This window comes from Lissotriton vulgaris, chromosome 5 (genome assembly GCF_964263255.1).
Source record: "Lissotriton vulgaris chromosome 5, aLisVul1.2, whole genome shotgun sequence".
NCBI classification, from domain to species: Eukaryota; Metazoa; Chordata; class Amphibia; order Caudata; family Salamandridae; genus Lissotriton; species Lissotriton vulgaris.
The window spans coordinates 762999798-763020294 of NC_141693.1; the positions used below are offsets into that span (position 1 = coordinate 762999798).

The following is a 20497-nucleotide window of genomic DNA, read 5'->3' on the forward strand; positions in this document are numbered from 1 at the left end:
CTTTTCTGCTTTCCCGGCGTTGGGGGCGGGGCCGGCAGGGAGAGGAGCCCAGCTGGTAACGGGCGCGCGGGGACTCCTGGTCTATGGAGTCCTCCGCTCTACCCTCGCAGCCCTGCCGGTTGAGTCAGGCCCCTTGTAAATTGACAGCCGCTGTGTATCCGCGAAGCGGGACCCGCGAAGCGGGTCCGGCGAGCAGGGGCGGCACACAGCGGTCAGGAACAGCGTTTCCAGTAACGGAGTGCCCAGCGATAACAGGAGGAATCCAAAGAGGGAAGGCTCAGCTGCCTTTTCTGCTTTCCCGGTGTTGGGGGCGGGGCCGGCAGGGAGAGGAGCCCAGCTGGTAACGGGCGCGCGGGGACTCCTGGTCTATGGAGTCCTCCGCTCTACCCTCGCAGCCCTGCCGGTTGAGTCAGGCCCCTTGTAAATTGGCAGCCGCTGTGTATCCGCGAAGCGGGACCCGCGAAGCGGGTCCGGCGAGCAGGGGCGGCACACAGCGGTCAGGAGCAGCGTTTCCAGTAACGGAGTGCCCAGCGATAACAGGAGGAATTAGAATACATAATATTAAACCTATAAATAAAAACGGCTAGTTTAAGCTGTACTAATTTATTTTAAATAAAATTGCCAAGAATCTTAATATATTTCACTTCTCAAAAATCAAGTGTGCAGCAATCTATTTGATAATTGCCAATACAAACAGGAATTGGTGGTAAGTGAGCACGAGCTTATGTAATCTCATATACAATGTCTCTGAAATTGGCGAGAACAACATTTCGGATTTTATTTAGGTTTAGCTGCTTCGAAAACAATCCTCTGGCAGCTTGGAGCTTGAAGAACTAAACTTAGAGATGCGACAGAAAAGGCAAAGCTTGAGATGGAACTTGAAGTGGCAGAGGCAAGTCCGCCCCAGAAACCCACCAAAGACAAGCAGCTCTAGGAGAACCTACAAACAAATGGAGGCAATGCTGGTATTGAGATCAATCCATCACATAGGACTCTAACTATAATAGAAACTGAGGTATTGAAATTTGGTCTGTCATCTGTCGTTCTGTTCACAAAGTGATTTTGATTTTGTGCGGACAAGGACTGACACATACAAACTCATATGGAAATTGAAATTGATTAAAGCTAATATATTTGGTAAGTACAAATTTGAACAAAAGAAGAGGGTCTGAAAACAAAATATCACAGCAGGAATCCAATCTCACAATTGGTGATGCTGTTATTTTGGAAAATGTGCAAAGTATGGGCAGAGCAGCAACATGTAAAGTTTCTGCTTAAGACACCCCTCAAGAGGGGAAACGTATCATATAGAGAACATAGAGGGTCAACGTAGGCTACAGTCATGGAGGACAACATCTTCCAGGACAAGATCTGAAACATGCTATCCCAGCCATCAAAGTACTAGGAGTTGATTTCCAGGTCAGGGAGCGTAAAGCCTATAAAAAAGGTTAGTGACCTCAAAAGACAGTTTCTGGCAACATTGTTTGTATTCCTTGCTCAACATTACAATTACAATGCGCACCTGGAAGGAGAGGGTTTTGGTGATGAGTATCTAGTACAGACAATTTCTTTTATTACCCAAGCATAAGTCGAACTACTTCCCAAATATAGGGGCTCATTAGGATCACGGACGGACTTGAGTCCGTCCGTGACCCCAGAGTAGGAGGGAACGTCCGCATGGGCAGCGGCGTTCCCTCCTTGCAGATTAGGATGTGACCGTCAGGGTGGCAGTCACATCCTCTATCTTTAACATTGCGGCGGGTGCAGCTTCAAGCTGCACCCACCGCAATGTTAAAAATGCATACATTGCATTTGTATGCAGAAAGCGGCAGGCCAAGCGCAGTGCCTGCCGATTTCTGCATACAAATGCAGGGGGGTACCTATGGTACCCCCCATATGCACCCCCCCACCCCCCCTTCACCCAGGGGGCCCGCAATGGGCCCCCGAAGTCAAATTCCGTATGCTTTTCCATGTCGGAAAAGCCACCATGGAAAAGCATCTCTTTTACTCTATTCTAATATGGCAGGCAGTGTCTGATATACACCGCCAGCCATGTTACAGCTTTTCCGCTGCGTTGTAAGTCAACCGCGGCGGAAAAGTGGCGGACTGAAACCAGGACCCACCAGCCATCCTAATGTTGCGGTGGGTCTTTGGTGGGTCCGCAGAGGATTTTCCGCATCCTCCGTGCCGGCGGTGGCTTCCGCCAGCCCGGAGGATGCGGAAAATCCTCCATCCTAATCAGCCCCAATGTGTTTTAAGCATTTTACACCATTTTTTGTGAACTTCGAATGAGACCCCAAGATTCAAAGCAAAAAAAACGTTGCACCCTTTGCAGTTTTTCCACAAAAAATAGCAAATGTTGCAGAAAATCACAATTTCGCACACACCCACAACTCACTTTATTGCATAATACGAAGTTCTCAAAACTATAAAAAAAATACTTTTATATTTTGTGACTGCCACCACATCACTCCAATTCTATGCCTCTATGCTTCAACTGTTCAGAGCTGAAATCTGTGGTACAACACCAACACAGAAAAGATCGGGGTTGCACCGCAGCTAGAGACATATAGAAACGCTGACCTGCAGAAAAATGCTTCAACTTGTTTGATTATGAATTAAGAGGCACAGTTCAGCCACAAACCTGGTGCCTGGGTCTGCGACAAGCACATCATCTTTGAGAAGTGAAATAGCCTCCCCTGTGCTTCCTTTCCACAGCAGGTTAGTGGCTCGCAGTCTCCTTGGCAACCCTGTGCACGGGATTAAATAACAAACAGCATGAGTGAAACTATTCTCAGCGTGTACCTAAGGTAACATAACAAACTAGTAGGCAAATACGTCAAACACATTGGAATAAACTGCATCACAGGCGCCTTTAATGTACCCAAGTTAATACGAAGTGCGTTTCCACATCAATACCAATTATTTACCTTCAGAAGAGTCATCTAAATTATACAGCGGTGGCACCAAACCGGATGTTGGAAAAATAATGTCTAAACAACAGGGTTTGAAGAAGGTAAAATGAGCTGACCTTTCAATGTACAGCATTTTTACTTGAATCGCAGCTTTCAGAAAACAGTAGTGGCTCGAGAGTGAGGACTGCTTGCTCTTTAGTGGCCTTGGCAGGTATTAGGTCTGGCTGACAGCGCTTTTGTCTGCCAATGAAGTGCTAACAATTCTTTAACTTATACAAAGAGTGTACTTTGGCCTCAAGGGTGAACTTTGGCTCCACCCAAAGGAATATTGCCCTCTCATTTTAAAAGAGCCAAACCATGGAGACCCACCTAAACTGATGTTGTGGTCCCAGGTGGCTCCCAATGCAGGTATGATGAGAGTTACAGGTTGGACATGGACCCTATCTAGCAGGGGAAACCGTTGAAATATTACAGCCTCACTCACATGTGTTCCGACATCACACGGGTAACCATGCTTGCCTTAACCATGCATATGTATTGCATATGCGCGGTCTAGTTGCTGGCTGCAGCTTGGCGGAAGAGCAGTAAGCAGGAAGAGTAAAGATTGGGACAAGGCGGTGAGGTAAGTAGGTTTTTTGGGGGAGTGGGGGTAGTTTCTAGGGGTTGGGCTAGTTTTCATGGCTTGGAGTGGGTCGGGAGTCTTAGGGCTCAGACAGGGGACGGGGTGGGGGGTAGTTTGTTTGGGTTGGGGTAGTTTTGGGGGATGGGGGTTGGGTTAGCTTTCAGGGCTGGGGGGTAGTTTACTGGATAAGGGGGCAGTTGGACGGGGCAGGGGGTAAGTGGGGTAGATTTTAGGGGGTCAGGCTGGTTTTAGGGTTCAGGGAGGGGGAATGGGGTCGAAGTAGTATTTGGGGACTGAGTTTTAGGGGTCAGGACAGGAGACAGAAAAGGGGCTTCTTTCAGGTCAAGAGGGCAGTTGGGCTGGGGCAGGGGAAAAGTGAGTGTCGGTTTTTTAGGGGTGGGGCCTGGATTTAGTGCTCAGGGAGAGCGGGAGTGGTCGAAGTAGTTTTTAGGGGCTGGGGTCGAGTATTAAGGTTCAGGATAGGGGGTTGGGAAACTTTATAGGGCTGGGGTGTGTAGGACAGACCACATGAGGGTAGAATATTAGGGCTCCGGGCAGAGGGGCAGGAGTGTGATCTTTACCACACATGCCCCTTTACCAATAATGTCTTTACAATGAAATTGCGTGGTAAAGGCATGGGTGGTAAAGATACGCGTGGTTAAGACCCCATAGTTCAGGCACTCGTTGTTGAGGTATACGTTGTTCCATCACACAACCATCTAGGGGTGTGTCCATGTCCGGTCATGAAAACCTTTACATTCAAGGAGAAAGCTGACTGGCATACTCGATGCCATATTGAGTCACTGATCCCACAAGGAGGGATTTATGGTTTTTAGAGTATGCATGGCCTCTCAACCAACCCATTTGAGGTCCAACATATCCCATGTCCTTGGGATAGGCCAACCCCTCCTCTTCTATTGCAAAATCCTAAAGGAATATGGAAAGGGAAGGGGAAGGTAAGAGCAAGGGTAGATAAAGCCAGAGCAGGTAAGGAAACAGCGAGATTGTAATCATAAGGGGTGGGGTAATTCAATATGTAATGGATTGCGAAGTTTTTACTAGCTGTTTCCACTTCGGAATGGCGATATGGCTATTGGATAATTATCAACGCAATTCAACCGTGAACATTGATAGCATAATGTTAAATACCTATCATATAATTATTTGTTAATGAATAGGTTTGGTTGGGTACTAGTTCAGCTTCTATGCTCCGAATGACTAGTATAGATGTTGCTAATAACGATGTGGCTACTGTAGGTATCGGAGAGTGAAAAGGATATACATAGGAGTTGTTGTTTTCGTGGGCTAATGCGGGTACCTTTAATTCACACAGGTTACTGACCACTGTTGTGGAATATTGTGATTTGAACTATCATATCTCGCTGACATAATTTAGGATCATATGGAATACATACTGAAAAGGAGTGACCTATAATCAATGGTAGGCCCCTTTACATTTATGTTTATACTTTTTGATGATGTGGTTATCATAGTGCGGACAGTTATTAGGAGTCCGGCACTTGATGATTGTATGAATCATTTAATTTTGATTGACTCAACTCGTTGCCCCCCCCCCCGTATTGTGAGATTTTTGTCATTTATTGTCCTCTTCTAGTTTCTCGAATTAAAATGGTGAGATTTATGACTAATATGCTATAATAAGAATATTTTTGTGACCCGCCTGTTTTTTGGATACATTACATATATGATTATATCAAGGAATTACTGAGCATTGGTGAACATAACAAGAACGGTATGTTCCTCCTCTCTTTCTTATTGATTAAGGATGTTTATGATAATTCTGCGAGAGAACCGGGATGTTAAATGGCGTTTTGGATGTATGGTAAAAATATTTTAAGATTATTATCGATATATCAGGTCATAAGAGTCTTTGATTAATGGCATTTTGAGACAATTATAAGAGTATAAGGTGGTGAGGATATGGCCCTCAAAAAAGCCAATAGGTAATGCACAATTGTATGCTGTGATGTATTTTATGTATATGTATATTTATATATATATATTTGTCCATTAATATGCATTTTTGTATTGTTTTTAAATTGGTGTTATATATTTTGTCTATGTATGTTCTAACATTACAGCCCTGAAGAAGTTCTGTTGTACAGAACGAAACGCGTTGGCTGATTGTGGTATTTAAACATAAGAAAATAAAAGCAATTGAACAAATATCAAGACTCTACACTTCAATAAGGATTTCAAAAAATATGACCTGATCTAATTGACTTCGCAAGTGGTGCCGGACTAAATTTTGGGACAAGGAAACAGGGAGGAGAATAAAAAGACCATGGCATTTGTCTGACAGAAACGCCATCTTCTTCCTTAAAGATAAACAGGGTATGGAGAAGGGAAGGGTGGCCCACATTATAATTTATGATACTTATGAAAAAGGGAGAAGAGCAGCAGGCCCTGGCAGTTCTCCTACATAGGAACCCTGGGCCATATTATCAAGGAAGGGTGATACATTGTCGCCGCTTTTATCGGCCGGAAACTGCCGCTAAAGCGGCGATAATGGGCTTGGTAATATACCCTTGTGCATTCCCATAGAAGCCCATGTTCTGGTATGAACAGGGGCTTCTATGGGAATTCACAAGAGCATAATATCAAGCCCATTATCGCCGCTTTAGCGGCAGTTTCCTGCCGAGAAAAGCGGCGATAATGTATCGCCCTTTCTTGATAATATGGCCCCCTGTTCTTCCTTCCAGGGAATAGCAGGCTTGCAAGGGATTGAATAAATCCCTCTTCTGAGAGAGTAACAAATAAAGGGCCACTAAACCTGCCATAAGGAATACTTCACTGTGTGCTATGAACACTATAGAACAGACAGCACATATTATCTCTATGAAAGAGAGCCATGGATTGAGGATTAAAGACAACCTATTCTCAAGACCTAGAGAATCCTGAGCTATGAAGGAAAATATCTCAAGTGTTATTGTATTCATTGTTAAGAAGCAAGATGAATAAAGATGTAATTACTCAACATCTCTTAATCAACGTTTGTCATATATCACAGTTCCTTTGTAGATCACCTGAGAAACAGCAAATCCTCCCTGTAGACACAATGCCACCCTGCACAGAATTGTGTACCTGAACGGCGTCACTTGTCTCCTTAAGAGGGCCCAAATGCTTTTTTGACTGAGGGGCACTCAAAAAGGAGAAAAAAAGACTTGCCAGTCTAATTAATTTTGAATGAAGGTGAAGGCTTTCCAGCCGGGGACTTCAGGCAGCAAATGCAAGGATGCCATGTAGGGCCCACCAGAGAGTCAAAGCTAAGACTCCTACCTTGCCCCTTTAAAACCCTTTGTACTGCGTGTGTTACTCCTGACCTCAGGGATTGTAACTTTGGTGCCAAGAACATAGAGATGGCTCCCCCCTTGTGAGTGATGGGGCTTCATTTCCCTTGTTTTCTGCCCATTTTTATAATACTAGTAGTGAATAATAGCATATTGTTCACTATTAATGTTAAAATGGATTATTTGAAGCTCGAATGGGACCTTCATTTACTGCTAAGATAAGTTAAAAAATGCCTTTAAATGTTGTGTGTGTGCTTGTGGGTGAGAGTGTGCTTGTGAGAGAAACAGTGTGTGTATGTGTAAGATTAAGAGTGATTGCTAGTGAGTAAGAGTGGGCAACCAAGAATGAATAAGAATGGGTGTACGGATGTATTCAAAAGTGTGAGATAAAATCAGTGATAGTGAGTGTAACTGGGAGTGGGAATGAGTGACTCAAAGTGAGTAAACCTAATTGAGAATAGGTGAGAGAGTAGGACTTAGAAAGTATGCGTGAGAGTAAGAATGATTGAGTGTAAATGAGTAAGTGAGAGCAGAAGTGAGGGCAATAGCGTTCATAAGAATGAAAGAGTAAGTGCAAGTGAGTGAAAATGATTATGTGAGCGAGTGAGAATGAGTATGATTAAGTGAATGTAAGTGAGTGGAGTGACAGTATGGAGCGATGCTTATGAGTCTCCGTTTGGTCCTTTAATCCTTGGAATATAGAGGCAAATGGGGCAAAAACTGATGCTAGCTAACTGGAGGCAATTCTTAACAGATACTTGGGCCAAAATACTGGCACTTGCATTCTAGAAGTAATATCTGCCATGAGGAGTAGCCATAGTAAAAGACCAGTGCTGCCATAAAGGAGATAATTCTTGGAATAGGGGCGCCCATGGAAAAATTGTGACACTGTCATACTAGAGGTAATTCTTGGTCTATGAGACACCAGTGGAAAAATGCTATTGCTAACATACTTGAGGAAATTCTTGGTATAGAGGCACACATGGCAAAATGCCATCTCTCGCACATTTAAGATAATTATTGGCATAAGAGAGGGCAACTATGGAATAAAGCAGGAGAGCAACCATGACAAAATACTGGTCCTGACACAATGGAGTTAATTTTTGATATACCACATTTTGAAATAAATGAGGTCAACTCATGTGGAGCACCAGTTTTCCTTGGCTTGGCACACTATGAAAGGACTAGAATATTTAATAAGTGCCCTTTCAGAGCCCATGGCTTTTTAGGAAACTGATGTGACAGTTGTTCTTATAAAAATGCACAATTTTACTCAATTTTTTGTAAACAAAATAAATGTTTTGTGGGTGAACCCTCCTGAACCTCCTCCTAGAAGAGGTTGGCTCATTTACTTTGCTCTCTCACTACAATTTAGGGTAAGTATTGCATTATCTGTACCACTTTCAAAGATAAGGTCAGCACATTACAATAGCTGGGGTCCTAAAATAAACATTTGTTTTGTGTTGTTATATTAATTACACAGTTACTATGGAACTTCAGAAATGCCAATTATTTTTATGTAATCAGTGTTAATTCATGTGGCATCACTTCCCAGGAACATCCAGGATCAACAGCAATATGAGTCCCTTTCTGTGATGTCAGTAAGGTCAAACTGCATGCAGTGTCTCTACTGCAACCCCTGGTATTTTGGTATATTAACTCCAGTGGGTAATTGTGATTTCCTTATCTTGTGGAAAGCTACAACAGCCACACATATTAAAAGGCGAGGCTTTCGAAGTGATGGTACACTTGCAGCCCCCAGCACACTTACAACTTCCTCCCCTAATGGCCTTGTAGCTCAAATGTTTGCTCTGCCTTTGACCAGCATTCTGTCCCATGTTATCCTACACCATCAACTTTGGGTCATTCAACTAAGAACTGAAGCAGAAGGTTCAGCCAAACTCCACATACAGGGACTGATCAGTTAAACAAAAACACTGGCACGTAGATTTAAAGAAAGAGAAGGCAGCTTTTAAACCTCTAACATTTTTACCAATTGGTCTTGGGTTATATGCTCTACAGTGGACAAATTGCCCCTATTTTTAAGGGGCAGAACATCGGCGAACCTCCCCTTGTGGAAAGGGGACTTGCTTCACTTGCTAAGAGGCAGGTCAAGTTGAACATCACTCCATTTTCAAAGACTATTGGCTATCCGGATTTACTATCCTAGATTTTATGCAGTTTAACTGGCCAGAGCATGTTGATATTGTTTCGATCCTTTTTTGTCAAATATGTGAGGGGTTATTTTGTTTTGTGAACAAGCAGCACAACATTCAATATTCTAATCTAAAAATTAAAGAACACATTTTAAATGACTCAGGAACACCTTGTCCTCAACCAAGCAACAACTTGAGCACCTGCATTTTAATTTTTTTGCATAAATTAGCCACTGACACAAGTTTATTTAAATGTAGACTTTTGTAAACAAATATTGTTGCATGTTTTCCTTGTTAATGATAAGTAAGAGATTATCTTATTATGTTATGTTATGTTATGTTATGTTAGGACTACTACGCACATCCCACCTAGAAGGGATTGAGCAAGTGGCTCCGTATGCAGGGGGAGGTCATTCCAGGCCTTAGGCGTGAGGTACAAGAAGGAGCTGCCGTCGATCTAGATCTCCCCGGCACAGGGTTGTGAGTGACCATGATGTTGGCAATCGTAGATTTCTGGTAGGGGTTTGGAACTTGATGTGGCTGTTAAGGTAAGCAGTGCATAATTTGTGCTAGGTTCTGTATGTGTTGGTGAGGAGCTTGAAGAGTGCACATTTGTGAACAAGGAGCCGATGGCGCTCTTTGAGACGAGGGTGATGTGAATGTGCGGTGGGAGTCTGAGGGGGGAGGCTGACTCCTGCGTTTTGTATGACCTGAAGTCTTCCGGTCAGTGGGGCAGTGATGCAGACATAAAGTGCATTGCTGTAGTCCAGGGTCACATGTTTGCCTCTTTTCATTGTGAGCCATTTGAAGATATTTTCAGTGGATCTTTATGGTGTAGAAACATGATGAGGCATACACAATGACTTGGCTGGTCATCATGAGTTGGTTGTCCACCATATGCTCAGGTTCTTGGCTTGATTGGTTGGGCAGACTGTTAATCTGAGGTCTGAGGCTACCAGGTAGTGTTCCATAGGGAAGTGTTCTTGCCGAAGGGTACCACATCTGTTTTTCTGTGTTGAGACAGTTGTTCTACATACAGCTGCTGACTTTAGAAATGCATGAGTTGGTTTTGGTGTTTCATTGAGCGGAAGAGGATGAACTGGGTGTCTTCAGCGTAGGAGATGATGGTGATTTTTGCCAATTTCCCTCATGGTCATTGCGTGACCAATTACATTCTGGTGGGTTGTAAACATTCAGTGGTGTACATCTACTTTTAGAGCATGGTGATGGCATTGGGCTTCTCAAGTCTACATTGGTCCAGTCCATCACTTACTAATTGAGAATAGATGTTCTTTTCAAGAGTTAATTTTCCCCAATCTAAGTGAATTGTGTCTTCTGATTGTCCAACTAGGATGTTATTTGTTTTTTCTAACGGCAGTCAGGTTTTAGTTTTTAGCTTGATAAAGTAATTTAATTTGAACTACTTTAGTGGCACTGTCTGTTTTATGAGTGGTAAAACTCATGCGGTTGACAGGAAGGGAGTGCTAACACTGAAGAACACCACTTGTATTCATGCACTTCTTTTTATGCTTGTATCTTTAACATTCACAATTATCTTCATGAATATTAAGAACCCAGTCCTTGCTGTATATGGGCTTCGCTCATTTTGACAATAATCTTTGCATTGATGCTGCAGATGATTATGTGGGCAAACAGGGGAACAGCCATCACAACGCAACTTTTACTACGCGTTGCTATTACATCGCATGCGCTACAACGCATGCGAGGTTACAACGTATAGTGAAAACTATGCATACCATTACATCGCATGGGCTTTTACAATGCATGCGATGTAATGGCTATCCACGTCATGGTGAGGAAACTGAGGTTGTTTCCTCACAACGACGTGCACCGCCGTTAAGCAGGAAGCAGGACCTGGGAGCAGAGACGGCGACGCTGTGGTGGGAATAGTGTGGGTAATGGTTTAGGTTAGTGTTGTAGTTGGGTTAGGGGTACTGTAGGGGTGTGAGTGGTGTGAGTAGTGGTTTAGGGTAGTGTCATGTGTTTTAGGGTTTAGGGTACTGTAGTGGTGTTTATGTAGTGTAGGGGGTCGTGCTAGGGGTAGTGTTTTAGGGTTAATGGTAGTGTAGGGGTGGGAGTAGTGTGGGTAGTGTTACAGTGTCATAGTGTTTTAGGGTTTAGGGTAGTCTAGGGGTGGGAATAGTGTGGGTAGTGGTTTAGGGTAGTGTTGTAGTGTCATAGTGTTTTGGGGTTTAGGGTAGTGTAGTGGTGGGAGTAGTGTGTTGTAGTATTTGTATAGTGTGGTGTTTTAGGCTTTAGGGTAGTGTAGTAGTTTAGTGTTTTAGGGTTTAGGGTAGTGTTGTAGTGTTTGTGTAGTTTTGTGTTTTAGGGTAGTGTAGGGGTGGGAGTAGTGTGGGTAGTGGCTTAGGGTAGTTTAGTAGTGTTTGTGTAGTGTAGGTGTTTAGGGATTAATGTAGTGTTGTAGTGTTTGTATAGTGTAGTGTTTTAGGCTTTAGGGTAGTGTAATAGTGTAGTGTTTTAGGGTTTAGGATAGTGTTGTAGTTGTAGTGTTGCAGTGTTTGTGTAGTGTAGTGTTTTAGGGTATAGGGTAGTGTTGTAGTGTAGGGAGACATAGCGAGAGGGAAACAGAGAGAGAGGGAGACAGTGAGAGAGGGAGACAGGAAGGGAGACAGAGGGAGAGAGAGGGAGGGAGAGAGAGGGAGAGAGAGGGGGGAGAGAGAAGGAGGGAGATATAGGGAGACCGACAGAGGAAGAGAGAAAGAGAGAGGGGGAGGGAGAGAGACAGGGGGAGGGAGAGGGAGACCAACAGAGGGAGAGAGGGAGGGAGAGAGAGGGAGACAGACTGAGGGAGAAAGACAGAGGGATGGAGAGGGAGGTAGAGAGAGGGAGGGAGACAGAGAGGGAGAGAGAGGGAGAGAGAGAGAGAGAGAGAGAGAGGGGGAGCCAGGCAGAGTGAGTGAAACAGATAGAGACAGAGAGAGTAATAGAGAGAGGGAGAGAGAGATAGAGAAAGAGAGGGAGACAGAGAGAGAGAGATAGAGAGAGACAGGTAGGGAGACAGACCGAGATAGAGACAGAGACAGGGACGGGGCAGACAGATAGAGACAGACAGAGCCAGAGAGATGGAGAGAGAGACAGAGGGAGGGAGACAGGGGCAGACAGAGACAGGGACAGACAGACAGATAGAGGCATAGAAAGGGACAGGAACAGACATAGAGAGAGGCAGAGAGAAAGACAGAGGGAGAGAGAGAGGGAGGGAGAGGCCTGGAGACAGGGTGACAGAGGGAGGGAGAGGGAGGGAGACAGAGAGAGAGAGGGAGGGAGACAGAGGGTGGGAGGCAGAGGGAGACAGAGGGAGGAAGTCAGGGGGAGACAGAGGGCGGGTGAGGGAGACAGACAGAGGGAGACAGACAGACAGAGGGAGACAGACAGGGAGAAAGACAGAGGGAGGGAGGGGGAGACAGAGAGAGAGGAAGACAGAGAGAGAGGGAGACAGAGAGGGGGACAGAGGGAGGGAGACAGAGGGAGTGAGACAGAGGGAGGGAGACAGACAGAGGGAGACAGACAGAGGGAGAGAGAGGGAGTGACACAGAGAGAGGGGGAGACAGAGAGAGAGAGAGAGGGAGACAGACAGAGGGAGACTGACAGAAGGAGAGAGAGGGAGGGAGAGGGAGGGAGGGAGACAGAGGGAGAGAGAGGGAGGGAGAGGAAGGGAGACAGAGAGCGAGGGAGACAGAGAGAGGGAGACAGAGGGAGGGAGACAGAGGGAGAGAGGGAGACAGAGGGAGGGAGGCAGAGGAGACAGAGAGAGGGAATCAGGGGGAGACTGAGGTAGCGAGAGGGAGACAGACGGAAGCAGACAGACGGAGGCAGACAGACTGACAGAGGGAGACAGACAGAGGGAGACAGACAGAGGAAGACAGGCAGAGGGAGACAGACAGAGGGAGGGAGACAGAGGGAGGGAGACGTAGAGAGAGGGAGACAGAGAGAGAGGGAGACAGGGAGAGAGACAGAGGGAGGGAGACAGGGAGAGAGAGAGAAGGAGGGAGAGAGACAGAGGGAGACCGACAGAGGGAGAGAGAGAGATGGAATGAGAAAAGGAGGGAGGGAGAGAGACAGAGGGAGAGAGAGGTAGGGAGATAGAGGGAGAACGACAGAGAGAGGGAGACAGAGAGAGAGAGAGAGAAAGAGAGAGAGAGAGAGAGAGAGAGAGAGAGAGAGAGAGAGAGAGAGAGAGAGAGAGAGAGAGAGAGAGAGAGAGAGAGAGAGAGAGAGAGAGAGAGAGAGGGGGAGAAAGATGTGTATATGCCAAGGTTGGTCGGCTCAGTGGACAAAGGTGCCACTTCAGGGGCCTGTGTTCAACCTCATGGTCACAGTTTTTTTTTGCTCTAGCCCGCCCCCTCCCCCACTGACCCCGCACCCACCGGTGCGGCCCTCGGCCACAAACCACACTGTAAATTTGGCCTCTGAGAGAAAGTTTGTGAATATCCATGATTTAGACCCTGGCAGGTGTCTCGAAATCCCTCCAAGTAAGAGGAGGCCAAGACCTCTGCTCTGCTGGTGCAGGATTTGGCAGCTAAGATATCTTGTCCACTAGGGGGAGTTATTGCAGAACACCGTAATAATGAGCCAGACCACAGTAACTTTCCCCCTGCTTATATGGGCCTTAGTGCACTTTCCCTGGCAGGATTAGCCAGTCTTATGTGACAGATGAAGAAATGGGAAAGTAAATGAATGGGGGTCCATCACTGTGACCTGATGACCCTGTGGTGAGCATAGCATGTGGCGAGACGATTCCAATGGTCAATCCAGGTGAACCTTCTAAATCAGAAACCCTCTGCTTCATCCAACTGGAGCCCAAGGGAACCACGCCTTTGCAGAACAGCGCATTCATCATTTTATGGTGGATGCACCATTCTCAAACTCTAAATGGCGCTGTCAATGTGTTAGTTAAACTCAAGTAGCATTTACAGCAAGGAAAATATTTTGAAGATAATTCCTTTGCCATGACTTTGAAGTTTATTTCACCAGGATCTGAAACATGCTTTTAAGTATGCTTCAAAACTGTTTCTCAATAAGTGGAACTTTCACTGACCAGACTACAGCCAAGAAGGTTGATGGACTGACTGTATGGCCATGATTCCGAGTGTGTTGGAATCCAGGTGCTTTTTATTGCATCCCGATATACAACCATACTCTGGGGTATGGTATTAAGCGATGCAATAAATAGAACCTATTACAGGTTCTGTGGAATAACCTGCTGATTTTAGTGTTTACCCCACCAAAAACCTCAATGTACAGTAAATACACATTTCCCTTGTTAATTGCTGGCAGTTTTGACCTAACAAAATGTAACGAATTGAAAGATATTTAATGCACCGTTAATTACTGGATGCGGTATTTATCACCAAACTCATCATTCCGACCACTTACATTGTGCATAGTGAAAACTTACTGCCCCTGTTGCTCCTGCTCCAGCGGATCACTGACAAAAGATCGACCTACAAAATATCGACCTACAGGAATATCAAGTCAAAAATATCGAGGGCAAGAATATCGACATCCTATCTACAGCATGGTAAGTACAAAAATATCGAAAAAATAATATAGATGTTAAAAATATCGATGTTAAAAATATTATTTTCTTTCTTTTAAAATATAAATGTAAAATAAAGTAAATAACACTAATAAATAAAATCTACATAGTTAAAAGTATCTAATAATGTTTAAAATTAATAAATAATACATATATAATAATAATACATTAATTAAATATATACAGTAAATATATAATATATATGTACTGAACAATAAGTTGTAATAATTATTTTACTAATTTATAAATTAATAAAATATATTCTAAATTACAAATACATTTACAAACATAAAACAATAACATAAATAAAATGTAAAAAATATAAAAAATTAAATATACTTTTAATATTTTTAAAATTAATTATATAAAACGTTGGATAGCGTAAGGGTAAAAATTACTATTCCCACTCCAGAGAGTGCAACAGTAGGGAAAGCGTTGGATAGCGTAGGAGTATAAATTACTATTCCCACTCCAGAGAGTGCAACAGTAGGGAAACCGTTGAATAGCGCAGGAGTAAAAATTACTATTCCTACTCCACAGAGTGCAACAGTAGGGAAAGCGTTGGACAGCGTAGGAGTAAAAATTACTATTCCCACTCCAGAGAGTGCAACAGTAGGGAAAGCGTTGGATAGCGTAGGAGTAAAAATTACTAATCCCAATACAGAGAGTGCAACAGTAGGGAAAGCGTTGGATAGCGTAGGAGTAAAAATTACTATTCCCACTCCAGAGAGTGCAACAGTAGGGAAAGCGATGGATAGCGTAGGGGTAAAAATTACTATTCCCACTCCAGAGAGTGCAACAGTAGGGAAAGCGTTGGATAGCGCAGGGGTAAAAATTACTATTCCCACTCCAGAGAGTGCAACAGTAGGGAAAGCGTTGGATAGCGTAGGAGTAAAAATGACTATTCCCACTCCAGAGAGTGCAATAGTAGGGAAAGCATTGGATAGCGTAGGGGTAAAAATTACTATTCCCACTCCAGAGAGTTCAACAGTAGGGAAAGCGTTGGATAGCGTAGGGGTAAAAATTACTATTCCCACTCCAGAGAGTGCAACAGTAGGGAAAGCGTTGGATAGCGTAAGAGTAAAAATTACTATTCCCACTCCAGAGAGTGCAACAGTAGGGAAAGCGTTGGATAGCGTAGGGGTAACAATTACTATTCCCACTCCAGAGAGTGCAACAGTAGGGAAAGCGTTGGATAGCGTAGGGGTAAAAATTACTATTCCCACTCCAGAGAGTGCAACAGTAGGGAAAGCTTTGGATAGTGTAGGGGTAACACTTACGATTCCAACTCCAGAGAGTGCAACAGTAGGGAAAGTGTTGGATAGCGTAGGGGTTAAAATAACATACTTGTGGAGAAGTGTGGCTCACTGTTTAGAGGAGGCATACCCTGAAGCAGAGGTCAGACCCGGGACTAGGGTTCAATTCCCAACGCGGCAGGGTATTGAGCCCAATTTTCCACGGACTCGATAATTCTCGCTTCGGTGCCCACTCTAATCATGGGTACACACTCTGCAACTCTGGGCATTAGCTTGCTTAATCTCCACAATGGCCTCACCGCGGCGGGATGCCTGGCTTTCACCTTGGGGATGCCCAGTACGGGTTATCTTACAGGGAAAAGCCAGGACGGGTTCCCAAGGCAAGCGCCAAGATGCCCTAGGGTAAGTCTAGCGCTATATAAGAACACACATACATACAAAAGCTTTTTTTAATAATAAAAATATTAACTATTAAATAAATATAAACCATATACAATACCTATACATAATTATAAAAAACAAGATTAGCTAAATATATTTAACCAAAAATAAATATTAAAAAATACCATTGTATAATGAAAAGAAGCACAGGTGCACCATAATTTAAAAAGTGCAAACACAACACAATAATTGTACAGGCACAAATAGTGACGTCCAGAGATGTGATTGGATTGATTGATTTATTTGTCAACAGTAGAAAAACGAACAGCCGACGCGTTTCGTCCTGGAAAGGACTTCTTCAGGGCAAAGAAAAAAGCGGTAAGCTTATTATGCGGTGTATGCTGTCCTATATTGAAGACCAGAAAATCGGGTTCGGTTTCGCATTCTTTAATGAAAAATCATAATGTCAGAGCAACTGAAGGTCTCTGAAATGTTGCAATCCTCCAGGATGGAAATCTAGCTGGGCTAGGAAGTAGGCTAAAAAAGAGTATATCGATCGTGCAATCAGGTCAGTATTAATCCAAATATGAGTAAATATTTGGTAAAGGTGCACCAATTCCAAAGTGTGCACCTAAGTCTGAGAGTAACCAGTAAGACCTTAGGATATTGTAAGCGATATGTCACCGGATTTTTTTATTTATAATTCCTCCACTGTATTTCGTGAGAAACGTTGTAAACAGAATACCAAGCCCAGATGTCGTGTCTCCTCAGTCCGTATAGCGCCTGATGGCCATCATGTTCTGGTCTTCAATATAGGACTGCATACACCGCATAATAAGCTTACCGCTTGTTTCTTTGCCCTGAAGAAGTCCTTTCCAGGACAAAACGCTTCGGCTGTTCGTTTTTCTACTGTTGACAAATAAATCAATCAATCACATCACATCTCTGGACGTCACTATTTGTGCCTGTACAATTATTGTGTTGTGTTTGCACTTTTTAATTTATGGTGCACCTGTGCTTCTTTTCATTATATGCTTAAGTCCTGTATAGGACTGTCATTGTGATGGCGGGTGCTTGATCGGTGTGCACATAATCCCCTTCTCAATCCTACAAATTGAAAGGGTTAATTATAATAGAGGTAACTCTTGATCAGTGCAGTTTCATGAAGTTTCCGCCATCTGCCATGTTTTAGACCATTTTATAATATTTAATTACCAATTAATAATTAATTAACAATTATATTATTAACAAAACAATTATTTTAAAAACATTATTACTTAATTACATTTAAATTACTTCCCACCATATTCCCCTATAAACCCACTACCCGCAACAGAACACATTTATATATTTATGAATTAATTAACATTATTTACCAATTAATTAAAATTAATTACCAGTTAATTAAAATTAATTACCAATAATAAAAATTAATTAATAATTCCCACTAATTAATAATTAATTAAAGATAATTAAATTACTTCCCACCCTATTCCTCTATAAACCCACAACCCGCTACAGAACATATATATCAATTAATTAAAATGAAATACCAATTAATTAAATGTATTTACCAATTATTTAAAATATTTAATAATAACTACTAATTAATAATTAATTTAACATAATTAAATTACTTCCCACCCTATTCCCCTATAAACCCACAACCCGCTACATAACATATTTATCAATTAATCAATTAATTAAAATGAATTATCAATTAATTAAATGTAATTACCAATTATTTAAAATTAATTAATAATAACTACTAGTTTTTAATTAATTTAACCTAATTATATTACTTCCCACCCTATTTCCCTATAAACCCATAACCCGCTACAGAACATATTTATTAATTAATCAATTAATTAAAATTAATGTACAATTAATTAAAAATAATTACCAATTATTACAAGTTATTAATAAATCCTACTAATTAATAATCAATTTAACATAATTAAATTACTTACCACCCTATTCCCCTATAAACCCACAACCCGCTCCGGTACTAAAATATATAATTTGCTTATAAATAAATTTCATAATATATAAAATTAATACACATATAATATTAATTATTTTAAATACTTAAGTTAAACATATAACACATACATAATAAAAAACAAAAAATAATACAAATATCGATATTAGTGTCATCGAAATTAGTGAAATTGTTATATATGCTATCGATCTTACTAACTTCGATATTACTTACATCGACATAAAGAATTTCGATATTACTTACCTTAGGGTCGATATTCTGTCCAACGTTATTCTTGACATTGATATTGTGCACCTTCGAAATTTCAAACACAATATTTTGGTAGGTCGATATTTAATACTCAATATTTTGACTGTGTACCGCTCCAGCAGTGGAGAACTCTAAATGAGAGAACAGCAGGTCATTGGCTACCACGCATAAATTGCCCAACAGCGTACATATGTCTTAGTGGCAGTAGCATTAATTCTCTTGAAACTAGACCTGTGTTGGAACATGCGGTCATCTTTAGAGAATGGAAATGTGCCATAGAAATTGCCGTAAGTGAGAGAAGAAAGGCGCAGGAAAATACCTATGTGCACTTCTGAACTGTGAGACACTGCTTCAGTGGTGTAGCAAGGTCTGCTGGCACCCGGTGCGGAAACTTTCTTGTCACCCCCAGCTTGACAAAATGGGCAAAAATATGTGTTTGAAACACATATTTTCGAGTTTTTGTCACTCCCTCAGTGATGACACTTGTCACCCATGGCTTGACAAAATTGCATAAGCATATGTGTTTAAAAAACATTGTTTTGCCATTTTGTCACCCCCCTCAGTGTTGACTTCCTATGCCACTGCACTGCTGCTCTTTATTTGTTGGCAAGGCGGATGGTGTGGGGAGCAAAACTGTGACTAGACCACGGCAAAATGATTGTTACACCAGTGTAATGGCACGTAATTTAGTGGTTTTCGTGTTTTACATATTGTGCAAAATTCCACAAATTACACCAATGTGCCACATAGTATAATTACACCATGCAATATGTTAGCACTGAGTGTATGAATAACATGAAAATCGAGAACGGGAGTTGCTTTCTTCAGGAGGGATACTTATATACTGTGCTTACTGGGAAGTATATCAGTGTGCATGGAGATACATTTACAATATCTGTTTGGGGAGCAGAAATGTGACCTTTTCCTAGAACTACTCAACCTGATTGGCTGCCAGGGCCCACACTGTCCACCCCTTCCCCTTTGCCACAAAACTTTGCTGGTTGAAAAGGAAACTGACCTTTCTGAACTATGATACTCTGCTGTCCTTTGTATGTTGATATCAAAGCAAGTGTGCTGGGGAAAACTTTAATGGTGCCTTTGTGGAAAGGATCATAGTAATTTCTTGCTTGAATTACCTAATCTGTTCCATGTTTAGCTCTTATTTTAATTTCTCCCACATTAAATTGTGTTGGTTTATAGTTGAACCAATGATCCTGATTTGCCAGACACTGATGGACTTTATTTGCCTGTAACAAGGAGGTATACCTTGAAGGTGCCTATGTGAAATTAATTACTGTGACCTGCTTTCTATAACTACCGAAAACTTGGAGAGGTGGAGGGTAAACAGGATCATCTGGAACAAGCCTCACTCACCCCCTACCATTTGATAAAGCTTTGCTGAAAGGTGCAGAGAAGCATCGATGCATATGGGAATGAGGTGTGCAAGTGTTTCATATTTACACAAATGGAGAATCAGCATGATGATCTGCGAGCCAGATCTACAACTGATTTATAATCCAATAGTGCTTAAGTGGGTTGAAAATTAAATGAATTCCTCTTCCAAAAGTATTATAGTAGAGCATTTGAGATCGGGTAAATTGCTTGTTTATACCCACGACTGCAAGAGAACAGCAATAGGAAAACTGGAAAAACCTGAGGACAAGATTGCCGTAATATGTTTTCTAGTGCATGAAACATTTGAGGTAGGTATAGTATGTTCTTCTGTGGTCCAATCCATTAAGTATAAAGGGGCAGGTTTACAATTGCTGGTGGTTCCCTGCAAATCAGCAGGGATGCGCCAGGAAACTTGCAAGGAAATGCAGATGCGTGTCGCATCTGCCGTCGTAAAGTTGGCGCAGTGCTGGAGTTGTGTCGCGGGTGTGACTCAACTCCAGCACTGGCCAACCCGGCCTATCTTGCACTTGGTGCATCACACCTTACGCCTGCTTCAAGTAGGCGCAAGGTTTTGACACATCAGGGTTGGAAAATGACTGAGTGAAATCTTGTAGATTTCACTCAGGCACTTT

The 20497-nt window shown here is 42.5% G+C and overlaps 1 protein-coding gene across 1 annotated transcript in view; it reads right to left on the bottom strand.

Annotated features, from left to right (window-relative positions):
• LACTBL1 (lactamase beta like 1) overlaps positions 1-20497 on the bottom strand; it is a 458138-nt gene that overhangs the window by 12112 nt on the left and 425529 nt on the right. The window contains exon 6 of the mRNA XM_086920206.1: positions 2645-2750. Within this exon, the coding sequence (XP_086776332.1) occupies positions 2645-2750 (106 nt within the window). The remainder of the gene's footprint in view (positions 1-2644; positions 2751-20497) is intronic.